The following is a 19,087-nucleotide window of genomic DNA, read 5'->3' on the forward strand; positions in this document are numbered from 1 at the left end:
AAAAACAAAATGTTCTTTCCTCCAGGTTGCTGTGGGACATAATTTGTGTGATTTATCAAATCAATTTTTTTCTCCTAAATTTATTATTCTGGATTAACCTTTTGTTTGAGCTAAGTCTCTGTGGAAATAATCGTGTAGGTAGAGTCTATAAATACCTCTTTGCAGGTACATTTCTCTCTTAAAAAATGATTGCATTCATTCTTTGTGTAATAGTCCAGTAAGGAGAGCAATGACATGGAAGCAGGAGAGCCAAGCTGTAGTTTCTAAGCCTGAGAAGACTAAGCCCTTCAGAAAAGTGTCCTGTCAGGCTATTACGTTTCCTGAGTAAGAGGAACGTTCCCTTCTCCTCCTGCACGGCAAGACACGCAGAAATGCCAGAGTCACAGGGCCAGGAAGAAAACTTGCAAAAGGCAGTCCGTGTCTGGAATGACAGTTTTCTGTATGGTTTATATGTGTTTACACGTGTGTCATAGGATAACACTCAATCAGTTCTGATGGTGTCATAAAAACATCTCATATTGTTTCTTCATGCTTTCATACAAAGTGTGGGACATGAAATTTCAGCTTAGATGCTTACTACAGAACCTGTCCAAGGAAATGGGGAGAGGGAAGCATGTAGAGTAGTGAAATGAGTTTTTCTCTGCAACCATTTCCTGAGTACCCGGAGAATTTAGGTAGTAATTTTAGGTGGCTGGAGCATCTTAGGATGAGGAATCTGAAAGTTTTAGTAAGGTGTGTTACCTGCAGTGGCTGCCTGTGGGGAACAGATTGAATTCCTCCTCCCCTTTTATTAAAATTCAGTTCCTCTTGACCTTTTTTGAGTGGTAAATTCCACCAATCAAATGAAATTTCCTATTGACTTTACTGAGTGATCTTTTGAACTACCACAGTTTGTCCATTTGGATAGTTTAACCTCTACTGTAGAGATACCATAGCAATATATATTATTCATTAAAATAATGTTATACTTAAGCCACTGCAGCAATATGAAAAAATAAAAGATAAGGTATTAAATAGGATGTGATATAGAAGAAGCAAAGAAAAAGGTATGCATGCAAAACAGCACAACATGAGAGCTTGGAAGAGAGAGACAGAAGACAGTACAAGATAATGTCATAGTTCAGGGATAGTAATATGAAAGAGACAAAGTGACAAGTTGGCTGAGACTAGGAAACCAAAAAAAAAAAGGCTCTATTCAAAGCTGAAGAAACACGGAACTTGACAGTGCTTGATTGCTGTGCGTGTTACGTAGCAGAGGGATGTGTATAACTCTTTCTGTGTTTGTTTGTGCTCCTTGGTCAGTATTACTTGCCACATGACGAAGAGGCAGGGAAAGAAGTCAGTTATTTACAACCGATTAGTCCTTCACAGGTTTCTTTTGGGTACAGCACAGATCAGCTAGACTCGCTAAATGTTTGACCCCTGCCATCCAGGTGTCACCTGCACAATTCAGAGAGACCAGAGATGCCTTACATTTTTCACATTCAGTCCCATCCTTTCCTCCTTTCTCTTGCCTAGAATGGCCCAGTAAAAAGGTCCTGGCTGTCAAGCCCGTCACCTGCCAGTCCCTCAGCAGGCAAAGGTGCTTTCCAGTGCGCTTCTTTTGCCTCAGTTAACAGTTCAGATGCTTTGGAGGGAACATGCCCATAGGTTGCCTATTTTTGGTTCATCGAGATTTGGCAAAGGTATTGCATGTTTGTAGTACAAACTGACCCAGTTACCAGCTGTAAACTGAATGAGTTGAGCCTCGCTCTGTTACAGCCCATCTCCTGCTGTGGCTTTCTTCCTTTCTTGAAGAAAAGTTTCTTTTCCCTGACCTGGCTGTTATATAACCTTTACCCACTCCAGTCATTTTCTTTGGTAGCATGTGAACATCACATAGGGCCACATGGAGCCCTAAAATCTAATGATCCAACAGATACTGATACATCATCACATGCTTCTGCACACATTTTTCCTCCATTGCTTTAGTTCCCTCTGAGGTAAAGGGAAATACATAGCAGTGAAGGAATGTTGGACAAGGTTTGTTGAAGGAAAGAAGAAAAAGCAATAGGCTTAGAGGGTTAATGAGAGTAAAGCCTTACTGATGGAGAAAACACAGGGGCTGAAAAGACTGAATAAAAGAGAATAGGTATTGCAAAATGCTAAGAGAGAAAAAGGATTTATAAAGTTGTGTTGACTATTTTGGAAGGAGTAGGAACAAGTAGCAAATATGCACACCATAAAGATTTGTTAAGCAATAGGTTGTCAAGGTTTAGCTCATGCAATCTTTATAAGGCATCCCATTAGGGGTTTGTTTAAATATAGCTGTCTTTGACAGGACTAGCCTATCAGTAAAAGTGCACTGGGACTAGGATAAATAACCTGAGCTTGGAGGTGGAGGAGTGGGTGTCCTGATCCGTCGGCTCATTAGGCCCTGGTTCTCCCCAGCCCCGAGGTGCTGTCAGGGATGCAGGCTAAATCTCTGCTAACTTGCACAGAGCTGAGGCCCAGGAGTGAGTGCTGAAGGTGATGGTCATGGCTGTCAGGTTACCAGAATGGTCTCTGCAGTGCTCTTGGCCCAGGCCAGCCCCCGCTCCATGCAGTGCCAGGGTGCACCCCGGCGGGGAGCGTGGGCAAGGAGCCACTCCAGCAGGGAGCTGGGAGGCAGCTGCTGCTCTCGCAGGCTAGGATTTATGAGCACCCAAGTGGCCAGCTGGCTCGGGGTCAGGCCCTGTCACTGTCGTATTTCCTGCTGTAGCTGTAGCATCAGAGGTCTAGGGGAGCGACACAGCTACACACTGCTGCCCGAGCAGTTCCTATTAATCAGCACACCAGTTAGAAATTGCCGCAGGGTCTGTGCCAGGGCACCACATCATTAGAAACAGGCAGGGAGAGCACCTGAAAAGACAGATCTGGGGGCTGAGAATAACTTGGTGGGCTCCAGCCACTCTTTATCTTCAAAGATGCAGATTTCTGGGAACTCCTAAATAGTTTGTAACTGGAATGCAGGGGAAGAGAAAGCAGTTGTATTTTGCATAATGTTCTGAAAAGGATGCTAGAAAAATTAGTTCCACATACCACAGGTAACAAAAGGAAAAGAAATTTGATTGCAGAGTGAATTTCATTTGGATACAGAATACCAAAAAAGAGTTGTCAATATTTTCATTTATCCTCAGTACTAAACAGTCTTGTACACAATTTCCCTGCTTCTGTCCCTTAATTGCTGATGTTATTGATACAGCATGCGAATGTGAGAACAGCGTTGTGCCATACATTCAAGATGCCATGAAAATGGGACTCTCAGTCTTTTACCTGACTATGGTTATTTCAGGAAAGGGAATATATACTTGGAAACATTTAAAATTCTTAGTAATTTCAACAGTCAAACTTTATTTTGCTAATTTTCTTCTTTTCCAAATATTTGTAAGAATATAGTAGAAGTAGAAACTATACTTCAAGATTATTTTTTTTTTCAGGCACTGAGGAGGAAGATGAAGGTGATGACCTGTTGTTGAGGTCTGTGGATGAGTTTTGGTGGTTTCCCCATATGTGGAGTCACATGCAGCCTCATCTTTTCCACAATGAATCATCACTGGTAGAGCAGATGATCCTCAACAAAAAATTTGCCTTAGTAAGTAATATTTTTACATTTTATATTGAATTTGAGTGTTCAGAAACCACTTTTTCTATTCTGTAAGAAAATCAGTGCTTGTAGGATTTACTTTAATCCCAATGAATGGAAAAAAGAAATATTTGATAAAGTGATTTTCACAGTCACTTTGTGGTATAAAAGTTCTGTTTCTCTACAGTTTGAATTTCCTTCTCAATTAAAAGTTTGAGTTTGTATTTATTAAAAACAAATAAGTGGAAAAAATGTTTCAGAGTGAAGAATGACTATGTTCCAGTCTTGGAAAGGTGTATTAGAAAAAAAAAATCTTCTAGTGCAGAATTCTTCTAAATAGAATTTTGTCCAAATAACCTCTTGTTTGAATTAGGGAAAAAAAAATCCTGATTAGAATAAATACTCCTGCCAAAACACATCAAAAGACTGTGAAAACACTGCATGTTAGAATTAGTGAAGTGTGCCACTTTTTCAAAGATGCTTTTCTGTGGTGATATCTAATAACATCCCATATATTCCCTTTAGATCAACTTTACCAAAACTTGTTTTGAAAGCCATTGCCATTACTAATTATTTATTTACAGCAAAGTTCTGGAAAAAACTTAAGTGAGAACAGAAGAAAAAATAAAAACAGATCCTTAGGCCTACTGATACTAAAAAAAAGCATCTTTATATCTTCTCAATAATTAATTGCATACAGTAAAACCAAACCATAACATTCACACGTAATACAGTATATTACTTGTCCGGATAAATGGATGTTGCTAAATTTAAATTATATTTGACTATAAATATACCTTATTACTTAAGCTTATTTGAAAAGATTGGTTTCAACATTTAAGAGTATTCTGGGGACTAAATTATTTCTGCCATGTATAAGAAAACTAGATAAAATGGTAGAAGAGGAAGCAAATACCAGAAAAAGGCAGTTACATAAAGCACACTGAAGTGAGGTATTATTTGGGGGATCAAAATTATAGATTAAGTAAAATGAAGGGAAATTACCAAAACTGGTAACCCTGGAATGACAGTTTCTGGAAAAGCTCCTGAATGCTGGGTAGGCTCTGTGTCCTGGCAAGGCATCATGTGGCCACTGTGGTTCCTTCCTCCCCTCTGCTCTATAAATACTCCATTTTCCTCCCTGCTCCCATCACTGTCGAAGAAGGTGACTCTCTTAGAAGTTAGTGTAACTGCACTGGGGATGTGATAGAAGAGGAAGGTCTGCGCTGCCTCAGAAGCATAATAGTCCCCAGATTTGGACTTCAAGTGAAGTTGCTCTCCCACAGATCTTGCACCACTTGACTAAGGGAGCTCCTGAGGCATGAGGTTGTGCTAAGTAATCTTTCCACCAGAACAGCTTGGGGGCTCCTCAGCCAATTGATGGAGCACTTCACCGGGGCTAACCTGAGGGAGTTGTAAACAGCTGTGTTCACCTACAGGGCACACACATGGTAAAATAGCTCAGGGAGACATTGTTCTCATCCTTTTGGAGAATACACATTTAAGAAAAATAATTCACACTGAACCTCCTTGTTTTTATAACTTTTTATCAGTTTTTATACAATTTTAATAATCCGGTACTGTCTTTTTTGTTAGGTAACTGTGAAGATCACTTTTACAGTGACTTGTATTTTTGATTAATGCAAAAAATGCATGCTCAGACCGCTCTGACTACACCAGATGCAGTTTCCCCCATTAATTGTGCCCCTTGTAAGTACAAGTTGGCTTTTGTTGTGTATAGGTGTACTACCAGGTGTTCTGAAGCTGTAAAGTTGCTATGTAGAGAATGACTAGCTATTTAAGGATTTTATTTGGAAGACAAGGAGCTCAGAAGTAGTCCTATGAAATAAACTGATAATACATGAGTGTTCTCAGTAGAGAAGAGATAAATGAGGAGGCATAGCATATAATTTATCCAAAAAAAAAAACCAGAACCTCTTGGTTCACCCTCATGTCTAACTATGGGGAGCAATAAGGAAACTTTCTCTGTACTGGAGTAGCCTCCTATCCTGCCATGACATGTTGCAGGGTATCTTTAATCACCCATGATGATTCCTGGTCACTCTCAGCTGTGGTTTTCAACTACAATACCCACTGCTGCAGTCCACTGTTACCATACTTGTGCTCCAAGGATAGATTAAGGGACATTGAGATTTAAAGATAGTGAAAGCTGAGGTTTGTTTTAGATCTGTAAGATGCAGTGTGTTAGTCAACAGCAGTTAGTCAATTGTGTTGAAAATACAAAAAGAAAATACGATTTATACAGATAACTGTTAAATTGAGATGAAGGCCCTTCCAGTTCTGCTGTTCGCACACTTATAAAGCTTACAGTCTGAAAAATATGCTTTCTTGTAATCAATTAAAAATTAAATATCACAACCCAAATCTCAGAAACCAATTTTTCTGCCTTTACAGCTGTAGGGCGGCAAGGAAGCGGAGAGGAGGCTTAATGGACTATTTGACAGTTTGGTCTCTATCATGCTGCATTTGGCTTGGTGATGCAAGCTTTTCTGTATACAGAATTTTACAGTAATGTTCAGCCAGCTAGGGTGACAGAAACAGGGCCTGAGACTCTTGTGCCTCTAAAGTCCCTGAGTAATACAAAAGCTACTATGGAGCTGCTAACAGCTGGCAGAAGTTAAAGTCTCAACACAGATAATGACCTTACCCCGTCTGTGTTCTGAGCTACCCAGGTGCACTGAGAGCATCAACTACCCCACTATGCCCTGACTACTGCACTTCTAGAGAAGCAGGACAGAATAGATAAAATTTGGAAACAGTATGTTTTCAAATGCTTTAGCAGCAGAGCTGTGTAAATAACTCACAGATGTCTGGAAGACAAAAGCAGAGCATGGTACAAAGCATGCGCTCCAGATCTGCCGCTATAAATCCTTCTCTGCTGTTCTCAATGGTCTTTTAGGCTGGCAAACTTTAATGGAAGTTTTACTATTTAAGTGTTGTGTTTTACGTAGATAATAGGATTTGAGGGCTAATAACAATGGGAGGCTATTGAACTGGTTGAACGTAAAGACATAAAGAAGTGTTACATCAAAATACCTCCAAAAACACAGCTCATTTGCAGAAAAGGTTCTACGCTTCCAACAGCCTAATTTTACTTCTCCCTGTTTATAACACAGTGGTTGCTTTTTAGCTGGTAGGCAATGACTTTGCTCCTTGAAAGAAGAGACAGCTTTGACGTACCAGTACAAAAACCAGCATGCTGATTGATGGTCATGTGTCAGTGAGTGAAGGAGGAATGTATAGACCAAGAATATCAAGCAATTAAAACTTGTATTTGAAAACATTTTAAGAAACGTGCATCCTTTTTTCCTACCAAAGATTTTACTAAGTCTACTGTAAACTGTAGTTGTACTGAGTACAGACCAGCTCAATTTTACTGTTTGCTTTAGAGGAGTATTTCAGTGAAAGTTAGAATCATGAAAATCTGAACACCCTGTGTGTTTTCTTAACCTTCCTTTTTCTCTGTGAATCTGTGTACTGTTTAAAGATCCTCTGGAAATGAAATGAGTTTTTGTAGTTCTGGTGTGATGCAAAAGGACCTAAGACATCCCCTGGGATTAGTCTACAGGATTAGTATGTTATTAAGTATGTTATCAGTATGTGTAAGGTATGTTATTAGAATAATTCATATTCAACTGTTTTAGGTAACTTCAGCAATTCCTATTTTCCTCACTACTTTCAATACTCTTAATACTTATAGATATGTTAAACTTTTTTTATGTCTGAAGCTACATTATAGTACCATGCTAATCATTGTTTCGTTTGCTTAAAGCATTTAGATTAATAACAAAGATAAGCATTCTGCTTATTTGAAAGAGTCTGGAAATGATAATACATGAGGTATCAGCAAACTGGATGTGTACAATGCGTGTGAAATGCTCAACTTGGGAATTAGTGACTGAAAAGTAATGGAGGCACTAATACATTGAAGATGATAGGCTCATAATTAGAATGAAAGATTTTGATTACCTATTTATTACTGCATATTGTAAAACGTGTGGAAAAAAAATTAAAATTCAGACATTTGTTTACAGCTGAATGAGGAAGATTAAACAGGACATTAGAGAATGCAATTTCTTGTGTTCTATAAAGATTATTCTTTCTGATGTTTATGCATGCTTGAGTGAAGTAGACGAGATTAAGATAAGAGGAATTGAAATATTGATGATGGAATTAAATAGTGTAAAGCTGTGTAACGGGTTGTGTAGCCGTTCTTCATCTCCCCAAGCGCTGAAAGCAATAGGACAGATCTTGCTCATTCCTGCTTTGGCACGTTATGCATACAGCACCCCAGCTGCAGAGCCACAGACGATGTGGTCCGTGAGTGTAGTGTGATCGGGTGCATGGATCTTATCGAGGAGCAACAAGGCAAAAGCTACACTGACCTCGGGGCGATAAAATCTTATGTCCCATTATGTGTTCCTAGCGTGCCATGAATTGCCACAGAGAAATGGTAATTATACCAGTATTTTAAATATTAAAAAATCAGGATTCTCCAATGAGATTAGACGTTATGTGCCTTTACACACACCATTACACTATGTTCAAAGTAACCCTTAAATTAGGAAAAATTGCCTTTCTTCCCTTGAAGGCTTCATATCTTTTAAGTCTTCTTTCTCATGTTTTTCTGGAGCAGAAGCAAACGGTGCTTCTTGTGAGTTTGCTTTGTTCTGAGCTTTTAATAAAGTTATAATATCTTACCTATAACCAATACGTCTCATATTGAGTCCTCAATGTTTAACCTTAGCACAAATGGCAGACATTACGAATGCATAGGTGTGTCTTCATTTGTGCATGAACAACATATACCCACATATGGGTACAAAAACATGCAATTTTAACCCTATATGCACTTAATGATACTTGTGACACACGGAGGATTTACCCCTGTGGTAAGGAAGAGGTAGCTGCTAAGTTTAGGTTGAAGAGCTTCTCATTTAATGAATTAGAGATCTGTGATGAAAACTACAGCAAAATTCAAGAGATTCACTGTTCTGGAAAGCAAAGCACACACCAATTTTACATCATTAAACTAGTGCAAGCAGGGGAAAAAATCTCTTACAGCACTTGGGAAGGAAGGAGTGGGTGGCTATCCAGATTTTGGTGTCAAACACCCAAACACTGCACTGCTGCTTTCTGTAATGTGTCTGGAAACACAGTGGGTGCAATAGGTGTGATTTTAAAAATATTGTGGCTTTTGTGTAAAGTACTTGGGTATTTAAATTACTGTATCTGGTCAAAGCGATAGGAGTTTGTTAAGTGTGTTACATTCCTTATATATATTTATTGCTGTAACGCGGGCTTCCATGTAATAATCTGCTTACACATCACTTTTGAGTAGGCGAAGAAAATTTGAGTATGGGAGCCTTATTGTCAAAGGGCAGAATGGATGTCCTTACACCGAGGGACCTAAACCTATAGATGGAGACGACTGTCTGATGCTATTGCTCCTGTGCTAGTTCTCAGAGGAAGTTACCTTTTAGATTTTTATTTCTTGAGACCCAGATGGCTCAGAAAATTAGCAAGCACTTAACCTTCTTACAGAAATGTGAATGACTCGTTCCGAATACCAGTATTCCCATTTGCTTAGGCATGCCTCCCAGGGGTCGTCCTTGTGCGTTTATGTACCAAACCTTTGTGACCATGTGGTGGTGCAAACAAATAAGGCTGTGCATATTCTATACTTCAGGCAGCACAGGAACTTTTCAAATGTAGGCAGATGAAGAACGTCTCTTTTTGCGTTCTCTTCCTCACTGTATTGTGTGGGATCTGTTCAACAATCTTCACAGTGTGTTATTAGCACTTCCTACAGAATTCACTTCCTGCTCAGGCTTTTCCTTCTGGTTGGAAAGGCTTTTTTCATTTCTACCTGATCTCCTTTTACGTTAAATCCCTTGTATAAAAATTGGGAAAATTCCCATGTTTTTCAGCACACCGGTTTTTAAAGAGTCTACCCTGTTTTCCTCATCTTTGTTGTCCTGTCCATCCAGTACATTTGATCTCACGCAGTAGTCCAGTCCTCCTCCAGAAAAGATGAAGGATTATTTTACAAATGTCATGAACCCATTTTTTTTTAAGAGAAGACTTAGAGTTTTTCAAATTCCTTAATAACTGGCTTATGTAATGGAAGGAACCCAGGTATCAACCGTATCTTATCTTGGCGCACAAAGTGTGATTTTAAAATGTGGCGAAGATGATACAAATATAAACAATATAAAAAGCTCTTAAGCCTAATGCAACGGTTGTGCAAAAGGCAGTTTTCCTAAATCATCCCACCACAACAACATCCTATGGACAGTGTGTTGTACTAACCAGATATCACAGAAATATCTGCTGTATACTGTCTTTTGAAAAGTAACCTGAAAGAAAACAGATGAAGTGTCAGAACTCCTTAGAGTACATTGGAAACCAGAAACAAAAGAGTAGAAACTGAATTTCTAGATAAAGTAACACTGGCAAGATGAGTATGTAAACAAGATAAATGATAGAAATCTGCAAAAATGAAAGATGTGCTACAAAAGGTGATAATCTAGAACATCTGCCTGTTATCCTCAGGATTTTACAAGTGGCTAATTTTTCTTCTTTTTTAAAATGATACAAAAATAGTTAAGATGTTTTTTTTGAATATGGTTTATGCTTCTGTTGGATTAGAAGGGAAATCTGGTGATCCTCTGAAATTCAACTAAGTAATTGTGTAGGGAAATGTCACCATTATTTGTATTTCGGACTTGTTCTCGATCTCTCAGAATCAAAGAATTTGCAAAATGCCCAAACATTAAGTTTCTTAAGTTTTTGAAAGCAGTTGTTCTTTTCTGTTCTAGGAACATGCTATTCCAACTGACATGGGCTATGCAGTGGCTCCACACCATTCTGGAGTCTATCCAGTGCATGTTCAACTTTACGATGCCTGGAAAAAGGTCTGGAATATCAGAGTTACCAGCACAGAAGAATACCCTCATCTGAAGCCTGCAAGGTATAGAAGAGGCTTCATCCACAAAAATATCATGGTGAGTTGTATTTATGATGTCCATGTTACAACCAGTCTACCATTTTATGAACTATTTAAGTCGAAAAAGCATGTTATCCTGAAAGTTCACTTTGTGAGAAGCACATACTGCTGTGCATAAGTAGCAAGATATATTTGACAGTATCTTGTTAATTAAAATCAGTCTGTTGCTGATGTTATTGCTGAGGAAGGTGGCCTCCAGGAACCTTGCTGTCAACAGTTAACAGGCTGTTAACTGTTCTGTTCCTACTGTTAAATACTGGTTCAGAGAGCTCAAGGAAAAAGTCTACTTCACATCTTTTAACAGAATATTATGAGTTAGATTTTTAGCAGATTTTAAATTTGCGTAGTACCATTAACTGCAGAAGAGCTTTGCCAGTTTATGCCATCTGAAAATCTGGATCTTTATGCATAAATATTTTATCCTCCATATGAACTATGCACAGTTGCCCTCGTTTTGCTTCTTGATGTACAGAAACATGAACTGTGCTTTGCACTGTGATTTAACCCCTCACTTAGGTTCTGGGCCCAGGTGATCTGTCTGGATGCAAGGCTAACACCCAGAAGGTTGAGGGAAGGAAGACTTCCCCTCAGGCTATGAAACTGCGCAGTTGACGCAGCTACAAATCAAATCACACACATTTTCTGTATTACATAATTCACAGTTTAGCTCACTGACAGCAGTATTTGCCAAAAGTGTTGTATACTGCTGACGTGGAAGGCATTACACTAATACCATCCGGTCACCAGGACTTAAGCTATTTCTGAATCAAGTGATGTCATTATTATCTGAGAAGTGTTTCAAAAGAACTTGAAAAAATACTTGATGGCATGTTGTTGAGTAACCTTCTTCTGGAGCGTTTAGGAAAGTGGTGAATGGGAAAGATACTACAGTGTGTACTGTGTTACACATCTGGATGCCCCAACAGTTTTGGAGGGTTGTGTGCCCCAGCACAAGACTGCCGCTGAGCTTATAACATAATTTTGGTATTGTCCTCCAGTTTCCATGGATACTGCTTTTCTAAGCAGAATAATAATATGGCAAAGTTTTAACGTTTTGGTCTATATTTGGATGAAGCAAGATGAAATGATCTCCAGACGTCCAGGAAAAAAACTGACACCATACAGATTTGATCTAAAGTTTGTTCTCCTCAAAGCATTAGCGGCATGTAAAATAATGGGTTTTGGTTGTGCTCGGGGGCATAGAGCATTTGAGTAAGATTGATTGACTCTGAGAATCTCCAGAAATCTCTTTCATAACTTTTTGTAAAAACATACCATTTGAATACACGTAATGAGATTTAACATAAGTTTTGAAAGTAAGGACAGTGGTGCCAAACATCGATTTACTAAGAGCAGTCGTATAAAACCACCTGTTCTAGGAGTCTCAAGCTTTCAGTTCTCCAGGGCAAACACATAAATATTTTACATCTGCAGGCTTACAGTGATGAATACATGCAGTAATAAAATTGTTGTGTAAGATTTGCCAGAGCATTTCCCATCCACTACAGCTTCATTCCCTGTCTCAGTAAAGAATTGTTCTCATATTTCATCACTGAAATCCGAAGGTTTTAAAAAAGCATATGCAAGTTTATAGCAAACATGCAAATTCCATACAGCTTATGAAAACACAGAATTTATGATCTATAGCCACAGCATCCTGTACAACACTAAAAGATGTTGAGAAATGTATCTGCAAAAAAAAAAAAAAAAGAGTAAAAAACCACCAATTAAGGGAATTGCGTGTTTTAAAAGTTTAACCTATTTTATAATAAATGACCTAAATTGGACTAAAATATTTCAGAACAGTCTCAGTTTAAGAATTATACATGAAAATCAATATTCAGCTGTTGAGTTTCCATAAAAATAGCCATAATTGAAATACTCCCCAGCGAATTATTTTCTGAAATTGATAGAAAACATTCTGAAGTTTTACTGGAAATCCTAAATACATTTATTGGTTTTGCTTATTCAAAAGATTTTTTCTTTGAATGTTTTTAAAAATACATGCTTTTTTATGCTACTTTTTATTGCAACTCATTTTACAAAGCCAGCACACTTGAATGAGAAGCAAATATTTTTATAACGTGAGCATTTCCAGTAAAAATCATCACATCAGCAGAGACGTTCCATTGGTCACAATGCCTAAGCCAAAAAAATTTAACTTTCAAGTTCCAGTTGAAATTTACAGCAAATCATAGAATCATAGAATGGTTTGGGTTGGAAGGGACCTTGAGAATCATCTAAATCTATCTCTTAAATAAAAGTTGGAAGTAATAAATACAAAATAGATTGATATTTCAGATTACATTCCTACGTTTTTTTTAATGACTTGAAATCTTTGATGAACTTCAAATATATGATATTAGGACCAGGTGTAATGGACAGAATTGGTTTGAGGAGGTTGCTGAATTGTAACAGCTACTGACATCAATCTCCAGTTTCTAACAAAGTGTGATGAATTTTTGGACGACATGATGTAACTGATAATAAAAACCTTGTCTCTTTCTGTGGGCACTATTTATTGATCTGTCAGTGTATTAATGAAACTAAATCACTGTTGACTTTTGGCAATGTTGCAATGCCAAATCTACACAGTAGTTATTACTAAGAAACACGATCAGTTGTGTTACTTATCTGGCTTTTATTATCTCATAGAAAGTATAAACATTTTTGATTTGTGAATTTCTCTTGAATCTTTTGTTGTTTGTTTTTTTTTTTGTTTTGTTTTGTTTTTACAAATTCAGGTGCTTCCTAGGCAAACTTGTGGCTTATTCACCCACACTATTTTCTATAAAGAATATCCTGGAGGCCCAAAGGAACTAGACAAAAGTATTCAAGGTGGGGAATTGTTCTTCACAGTGGTTCTCAATCCAGTAAGTACAGTGTATTTTTGAAGTGATTTTAAAAAATTCATTAATGGAGAACTGAACTAATGCTTCAAGGATAATCAGAACTGGTTCTCCAAATAGTAATGATTGTGTAAGCTCTTCTGTTTTTTAATTGATGAATTTAAGATTAATGTTATATATGATCTGTTGTACAAAGATAATCTCAACTTTTTCTTGAATACTGTTTTGTTAGTAATGTAGTAGTAGAAACCTTTCTTGTTCTGCTTTACTTTTGCATGAAAGAACTCTGAAATGTATTTTTTAAGAGAATTCAAGCATTAAGAACTGTATTACCATGAAACAAGTACCTCAGGTGACGTTGATTATCCTGCTTTTCAGAATTCACAAACAGGTTGGGAACATCCATTGGTTTGTGAGGGCTGCAAGCAAGAAGTGCTTGCACTTAAACCTGTTTTGAGAATGTTCAGTTGCTGATTTATAATAGCTTCAAAGAAGAGATAGAGTAGATGAACCACAAAGTTAATATGTCTGTTTAACCTTTCATTTACCTTTCCTGGAAGAATAAAGAACAAACTAGAACAGAACAGTACAGTATTTCAAAATGGCACCAAATTAGGTTGGTTGCATCTAAACTGACCTTTCAGACAAACTTTTAGGTGACTTTTTCATTCAAAGTTCAAATGAACTGAAATTAAAAGGAATAATGGCAGAAGCTGTTTTGTAGCAGAAACATGTAAATAAATTTTACTGTACCTGTTTTATACAAATTTAATCACTTGGGCTAGGTTTTCTAGAACATCCAAAGAGAAAATAACATATTTACACTCAAATTCTTTGAAATAATTGCCAAAGTATTTTTGTGCCATTTCTTAATCTTCCATAATTCAATGCAAGTCCAAAGGAAACAAACTTCTGCCAGCTACCTTACTAATTTATATGCAGGTCTTTTTTTCAAGCCTCAAATTCTTCAAGGCTATCATTTTGATTCTCTAAGAGTAGTTAATGTGTTTTGTTCTCCTTTGTTTTCGTGTTCACATAGCAAACTTAGGAAATAAAAACTTCCTCAGCACACATCTGGTCTCCCTGCTAGGGGATGGCAGTAATCCCAGTCCTAACTTTGACGATATATATCATGTCAGGCAAGGCACATAAACAGAGGTGAAACCTGGAGAGTTCTTTAGATGGAATTTATTGGTACCTTAGTGGTGCTTTGGCAATGTGTACGTACTAACTAAGAGTTTCTAGCTCAACTAATGAGACTTTGCGGAAACCATATTGTAACACTCTGAGTTAGAACAAATTGTATTCTGTGTTGGAAACACAGCTACAACTTAGCAAAAAAGCTATTTTACTGTCTTACAACAGCAGTGAAACAGCAAAATTTAGTATGATTGCTTGAGGCTTAGCCCCTTCAAATTAAAAGAACAAAGAGAATAGAGGGGAAGAGAAACAGTAAAACAATCATGATTATTGATATAGATCATACATATTTCAGCATCCTGCCGTACATACTTGAAAGCGTGTACAGAAATGTCTTTCTAAATACTGTTACGTGATCTTCGATTTGTGCATTGCAGTGTAGACTGCATGATCACATAGTTCTGAGAAATATGTTATCCCCAATACAATGCAGGCTACAAGAATAGATGTTAAATGCAGTATTTTATAAATACAACTGTAAATGAATATCAGGCCAAAATATGGCCAAAACAAATTACTGTAATCCTTTTAAGCACTACCTTTAAAAAGATGATATGTTGCATTTTAAATATATGCATATAAACAGTTCTTAAGGTTGTAAGCATTAGCCTGGCAGGTAATCAATTTAAAAATTAGGTTTTTGTTTGTTTTTGTTGTTTGTTTGTTGTTTTGTTTGTTTGTGGTGGGTTTTTGTTTTTGTTTTTGACTGGTTGTTTTTTATTTAAGTATTAAATGTATTTGTACCGCAATTCATAAGTCAAGGTTTTAGGTATTTGTCAAATTTTGTAGTGGCATATTGGGTTTCATAGGCTTTCTTGTGTTTCATTAAAATTGCTGGGATTCCTTTCTGAATAAATTCACATGAAACATTCGGAGGATGCAAACATGAAACTTTCAGAGGATGCAAAAATTCCATTACAAGGCATTTTTTAAATATTATTGGTCACTGATGCAAAACCTATGAAGAAGAAACACTACCCAGGAATCATTACGCTGTCAGACGTATAATCTCAAAAAAGAGTAAATAAATATTTAGTTTCAAAAAAATGGAAAGTGCAGGTGTAAATTAAATGTAAATATTAACAAAGGCCTTCGTTACATTCACATGTTCATTTTGGATAGCTAATCTTAAGTGAATATAGTTTGAGGTATAAGTTGTTAGACTGGCTTTAGGAAACGAGTGCCCTATACTGAAATAAACGTCCCTAAGAATAAAATCCAAATTTTCTTTGCTGTCTGGTTGTGTAATGGTAGCTATTCACAAGAGAGGCTCTGCTTCCCTATAGTATGCTAGAATCAACCACAAACTGCAGTATAAACCACAAAAAAGCACTAAACCATATGTGAATGTGTAAGCTTTTGACATGAGAACCAGTATTACTGCCATTTTCCCAGGTCATTCTATAGTCAGAGGCCCTGCAGGTAAAAAGAGCATCAGCCTCCACAGGAAATCCTGCTCTGCAGACACTCTACTGGTAATATTTTATCTGGGAAATAAGAATTGGTTTGCTGGAGTAGCTAATCTTGTGGTCTGCAAGCTGTATTTATTTGGTATGCGTTTATGTGCCCACACTGCTGGTTAAGTTGTGATCTGACAGTGGTTGTAAAACGATCGTGACAGCTATACCCATTGTGTTTGTAAAGCATTCAGAATGCTGAAGTGTCACCAAGCTGAAAAAGAGACTAAATAGTACTATAACATGCTATCTACTTTTCCAGTAATGTTTTGTATGTCTGTCTTCTGTTATAGATCTTGCTGACTACAGCAGCCCTTAGGCAAGATCGTACTATATCAAGATCTTGCACAAAACGTTTTACACCCCACAAAAAAAAAGAAGGAAAAAAAAAAACTTCAGCAGTTCTGTATTATTAGTACACAGCTATTAATTTACCCACTTTATCAGTTAGATAATTGACTAACAGGGATGTTGTTTGATTTGCACAAATTTAGCCAGGGAAATCTGTGACAAAGCTAAAAAGAAGACATGAATTGTAGAAGTCTTTAGTGAGAACATAAATCCCTTATCCAGTAAGATAGCTTCCTATCTTTGTTCTATTATTTCACTTTGTTACTTCTTTTTCTTCTCCATTTTTACTTTCTGAGTAGCAGTGGTTGCATGTAAAAGCACAAAGATGTTTTTCTCCTTGTTCCCACTGCTTAATAAACTGTTATAGGAAAGAACCTGGATGTCAGTGCAAACAGTTGGAAATAAAGAGGTATAACATACTTTTAAGTGGTGTTGAAACCATATTAAGAGAAGCACAGGGAGGGGTGATCCTGTCAATTAAAAAGAGACCGAATTAAGCATATATTTTCATTTTAGCTTCATTTTGAAATGTTTGAACATTTAATGTTCTATCTTTGCTATGCTTAACTGCTTATCCCAGAGTAAATAAAGTTTACTGCTAGTTTTGTGAAATAAGGCATCCCCGTACAAAGAAAATATTATTCCTTTATCAATTTATTTATTTTGCATTAGCTGCACCGGAAGTGTTCCAAAATAATTCCCAAATAACTTCTGCAAAAAAAAAGTCAGCATATTTAAGTGAATTAGGAGTCTGTACTGATGTTAAAACATTTAGCAAGCATTTTGCTCGATACACTTGTTAGAATCTTCAGTGACTCCAGATTTATCTCTGCCTGCAATATTCAGTGAAGTTTTGGATAAAACAGATTTCCATTAAATGTCCTTTGTCAGGATTCTGCTAAAGAGAGCACTGCATATTCCAGCATTTTCTCTAATGATGTACATGTTCTCCCGTGGGACCAGCTATTAGATATTAGGTATTAGAGCAGCTACTGCCAGATGAACACTTGACAATCACACAGAGCGCAAAGTAAAGGACCGCTCAACTTTCCCATGAGGCTGATGGAGGCTACAGAGAAAAAGGCAAACAGGTTGAACAGTTCTTGTCCTCCTAGAGGCTGCATGGCCAGCAGCCTCAGTTGACACATGACCGATGTGTTACCTTAGTTTGCGCTACGCAGACAACAGTGGAGTTATTTCTCTGAAATAACTTGCTTAGAGTGAGTTTGTATATTTGGTTTCCATAGAACACACGCTAATTGATAACCATAATGTGCCAATCTGCACAGCAAAATCAGTGGGATTTTTCCCATTTCCTTCCCACTGACATTCTTATCAGTGAGATAAATATATCCAGGTTCCTTTTTAAGGCACTAACACTATGTGGAAGGAATAGGTTGAAAAATAATGCAGAGATATGTATAATGACATTGTGGAAATCTAAGCTTATCCAACACCCTCAGTAGACTCAGTCTTTTGTGTAAAACTGGAAGCAGTTGATTGAAGAGGACTACGAAGCAGTAAGAAAAACTCCACTGTGAAGAGAAATCAAAATGATCAAGATTGATTATATTTGAAAAGATATGAAAAAAAAGCTGAAATTTCACGAAGAACTTAAACAATGAGCTCCCTTTAGATGTCCTGAAACAGAAAAACAGAGTATAGGCAATTAAATGAGGATGAGAATTTATATGAGAATTGTATCAAAATCTTGCTCCAAGATAGCATTTTTGACATTAAGAATTTAGCTGAGATTTGAACTACAGAATTAAATTCGGTTGGATATTCACGCCTGTAATAGCTGATAAGACAAGGTTCTGTGTAAACTTCCATGCTTTATGTAACCCTCAAGAACAGGGAAGACTTTTATTGAGGCTTGTTTTTCACGTCTCCCTGCTGTAGTCTGTGCAGTACTTTCCTCATACACATCTGCTACCATCTGCTTCTGTAGACATCATGCAGCACTGGATAGGCTAAATGCAGGACAGATTTAGTGGTTTCATTGTTTCATTTTTAACATGGAAGAGCTTATTTTTTTCTTAAGTACAAAGTTTTAATTATAAAAATTAAATTTCTGAAACAGACCAATGATATTAAATGCAGTATCTCTCACCTGTTTCCTACCAGTTCACTAGACTTTATCGCTAGAGTCTATTTCAGTTTGTTAATCTAATTGCTTTAGTTTTCAAATCCTTACGTGGGAGATGTATTTTGATTCTAGAATCCAAATAATCTAATAAACCCAGTATTTCTTAATATACGACTGTAACTTCCGTAAGAGACATGGTCCAAAACAATATTATATGCCTCTCCTTTTCCATTAACATCGATAAAAGTTAAGCTGTACCAGTTTAAATCAGTAGCAGGCATGCATAACCCTGTGCCAAACATCCCAGGGTTTTTTCCTTTGAACTGTGGAAGATACAGATCGGGAGCTTTGCTATTGTACAAGATGAATGTTTAAGGCAAACAACGGTCCATGAAAATCTTCTATGCCTTTTCTGCCTCCAAGAAAAACAAGCAGAACAAAATACAGTAATTGCATTATATGCACTTACGTGCACTTCCTTACAAAGTACTGTGTGTCTGCAGATCT

At 37.2% G+C, this 19,087-nt stretch overlaps 1 protein-coding gene across 6 annotated transcripts in view; it reads left to right on the top strand.

Annotated features, from left to right (window-relative positions):
• LOC106038647 (bifunctional heparan sulfate N-deacetylase/N-sulfotransferase 3) overlaps positions 1 to 19,087 on the top strand; it is a 491,131-nt gene that overhangs the window by 409,214 nt on the left and 62,830 nt on the right. For all 6 annotated transcript variants that reach the window (XR_010831310.1, XR_010831312.1, XR_010831311.1 and 3 more), the window contains exons 10-12: positions 3,459 to 3,613; positions 10,447 to 10,632; positions 13,379 to 13,507. Coding sequence is in view for 2 of the 6 variants with exons in the window: in XM_066996479.1 (XP_066852580.1) it covers positions 3,459 to 3,613; positions 10,447 to 10,632; positions 13,379 to 13,507 (470 nt within the window). In the remaining 4 variants the exon portion in view is untranslated. The remainder of the gene's footprint in view (positions 1 to 3,458; positions 3,614 to 10,446; positions 10,633 to 13,378; positions 13,508 to 19,087) is intronic.

Source organism: Anser cygnoides, chromosome 4, assembly GCF_040182565.1.
Source record: "Anser cygnoides isolate HZ-2024a breed goose chromosome 4, Taihu_goose_T2T_genome, whole genome shotgun sequence".
NCBI classification, from domain to species: domain Eukaryota; kingdom Metazoa; phylum Chordata; class Aves; order Anseriformes; family Anatidae; genus Anser; species Anser cygnoides.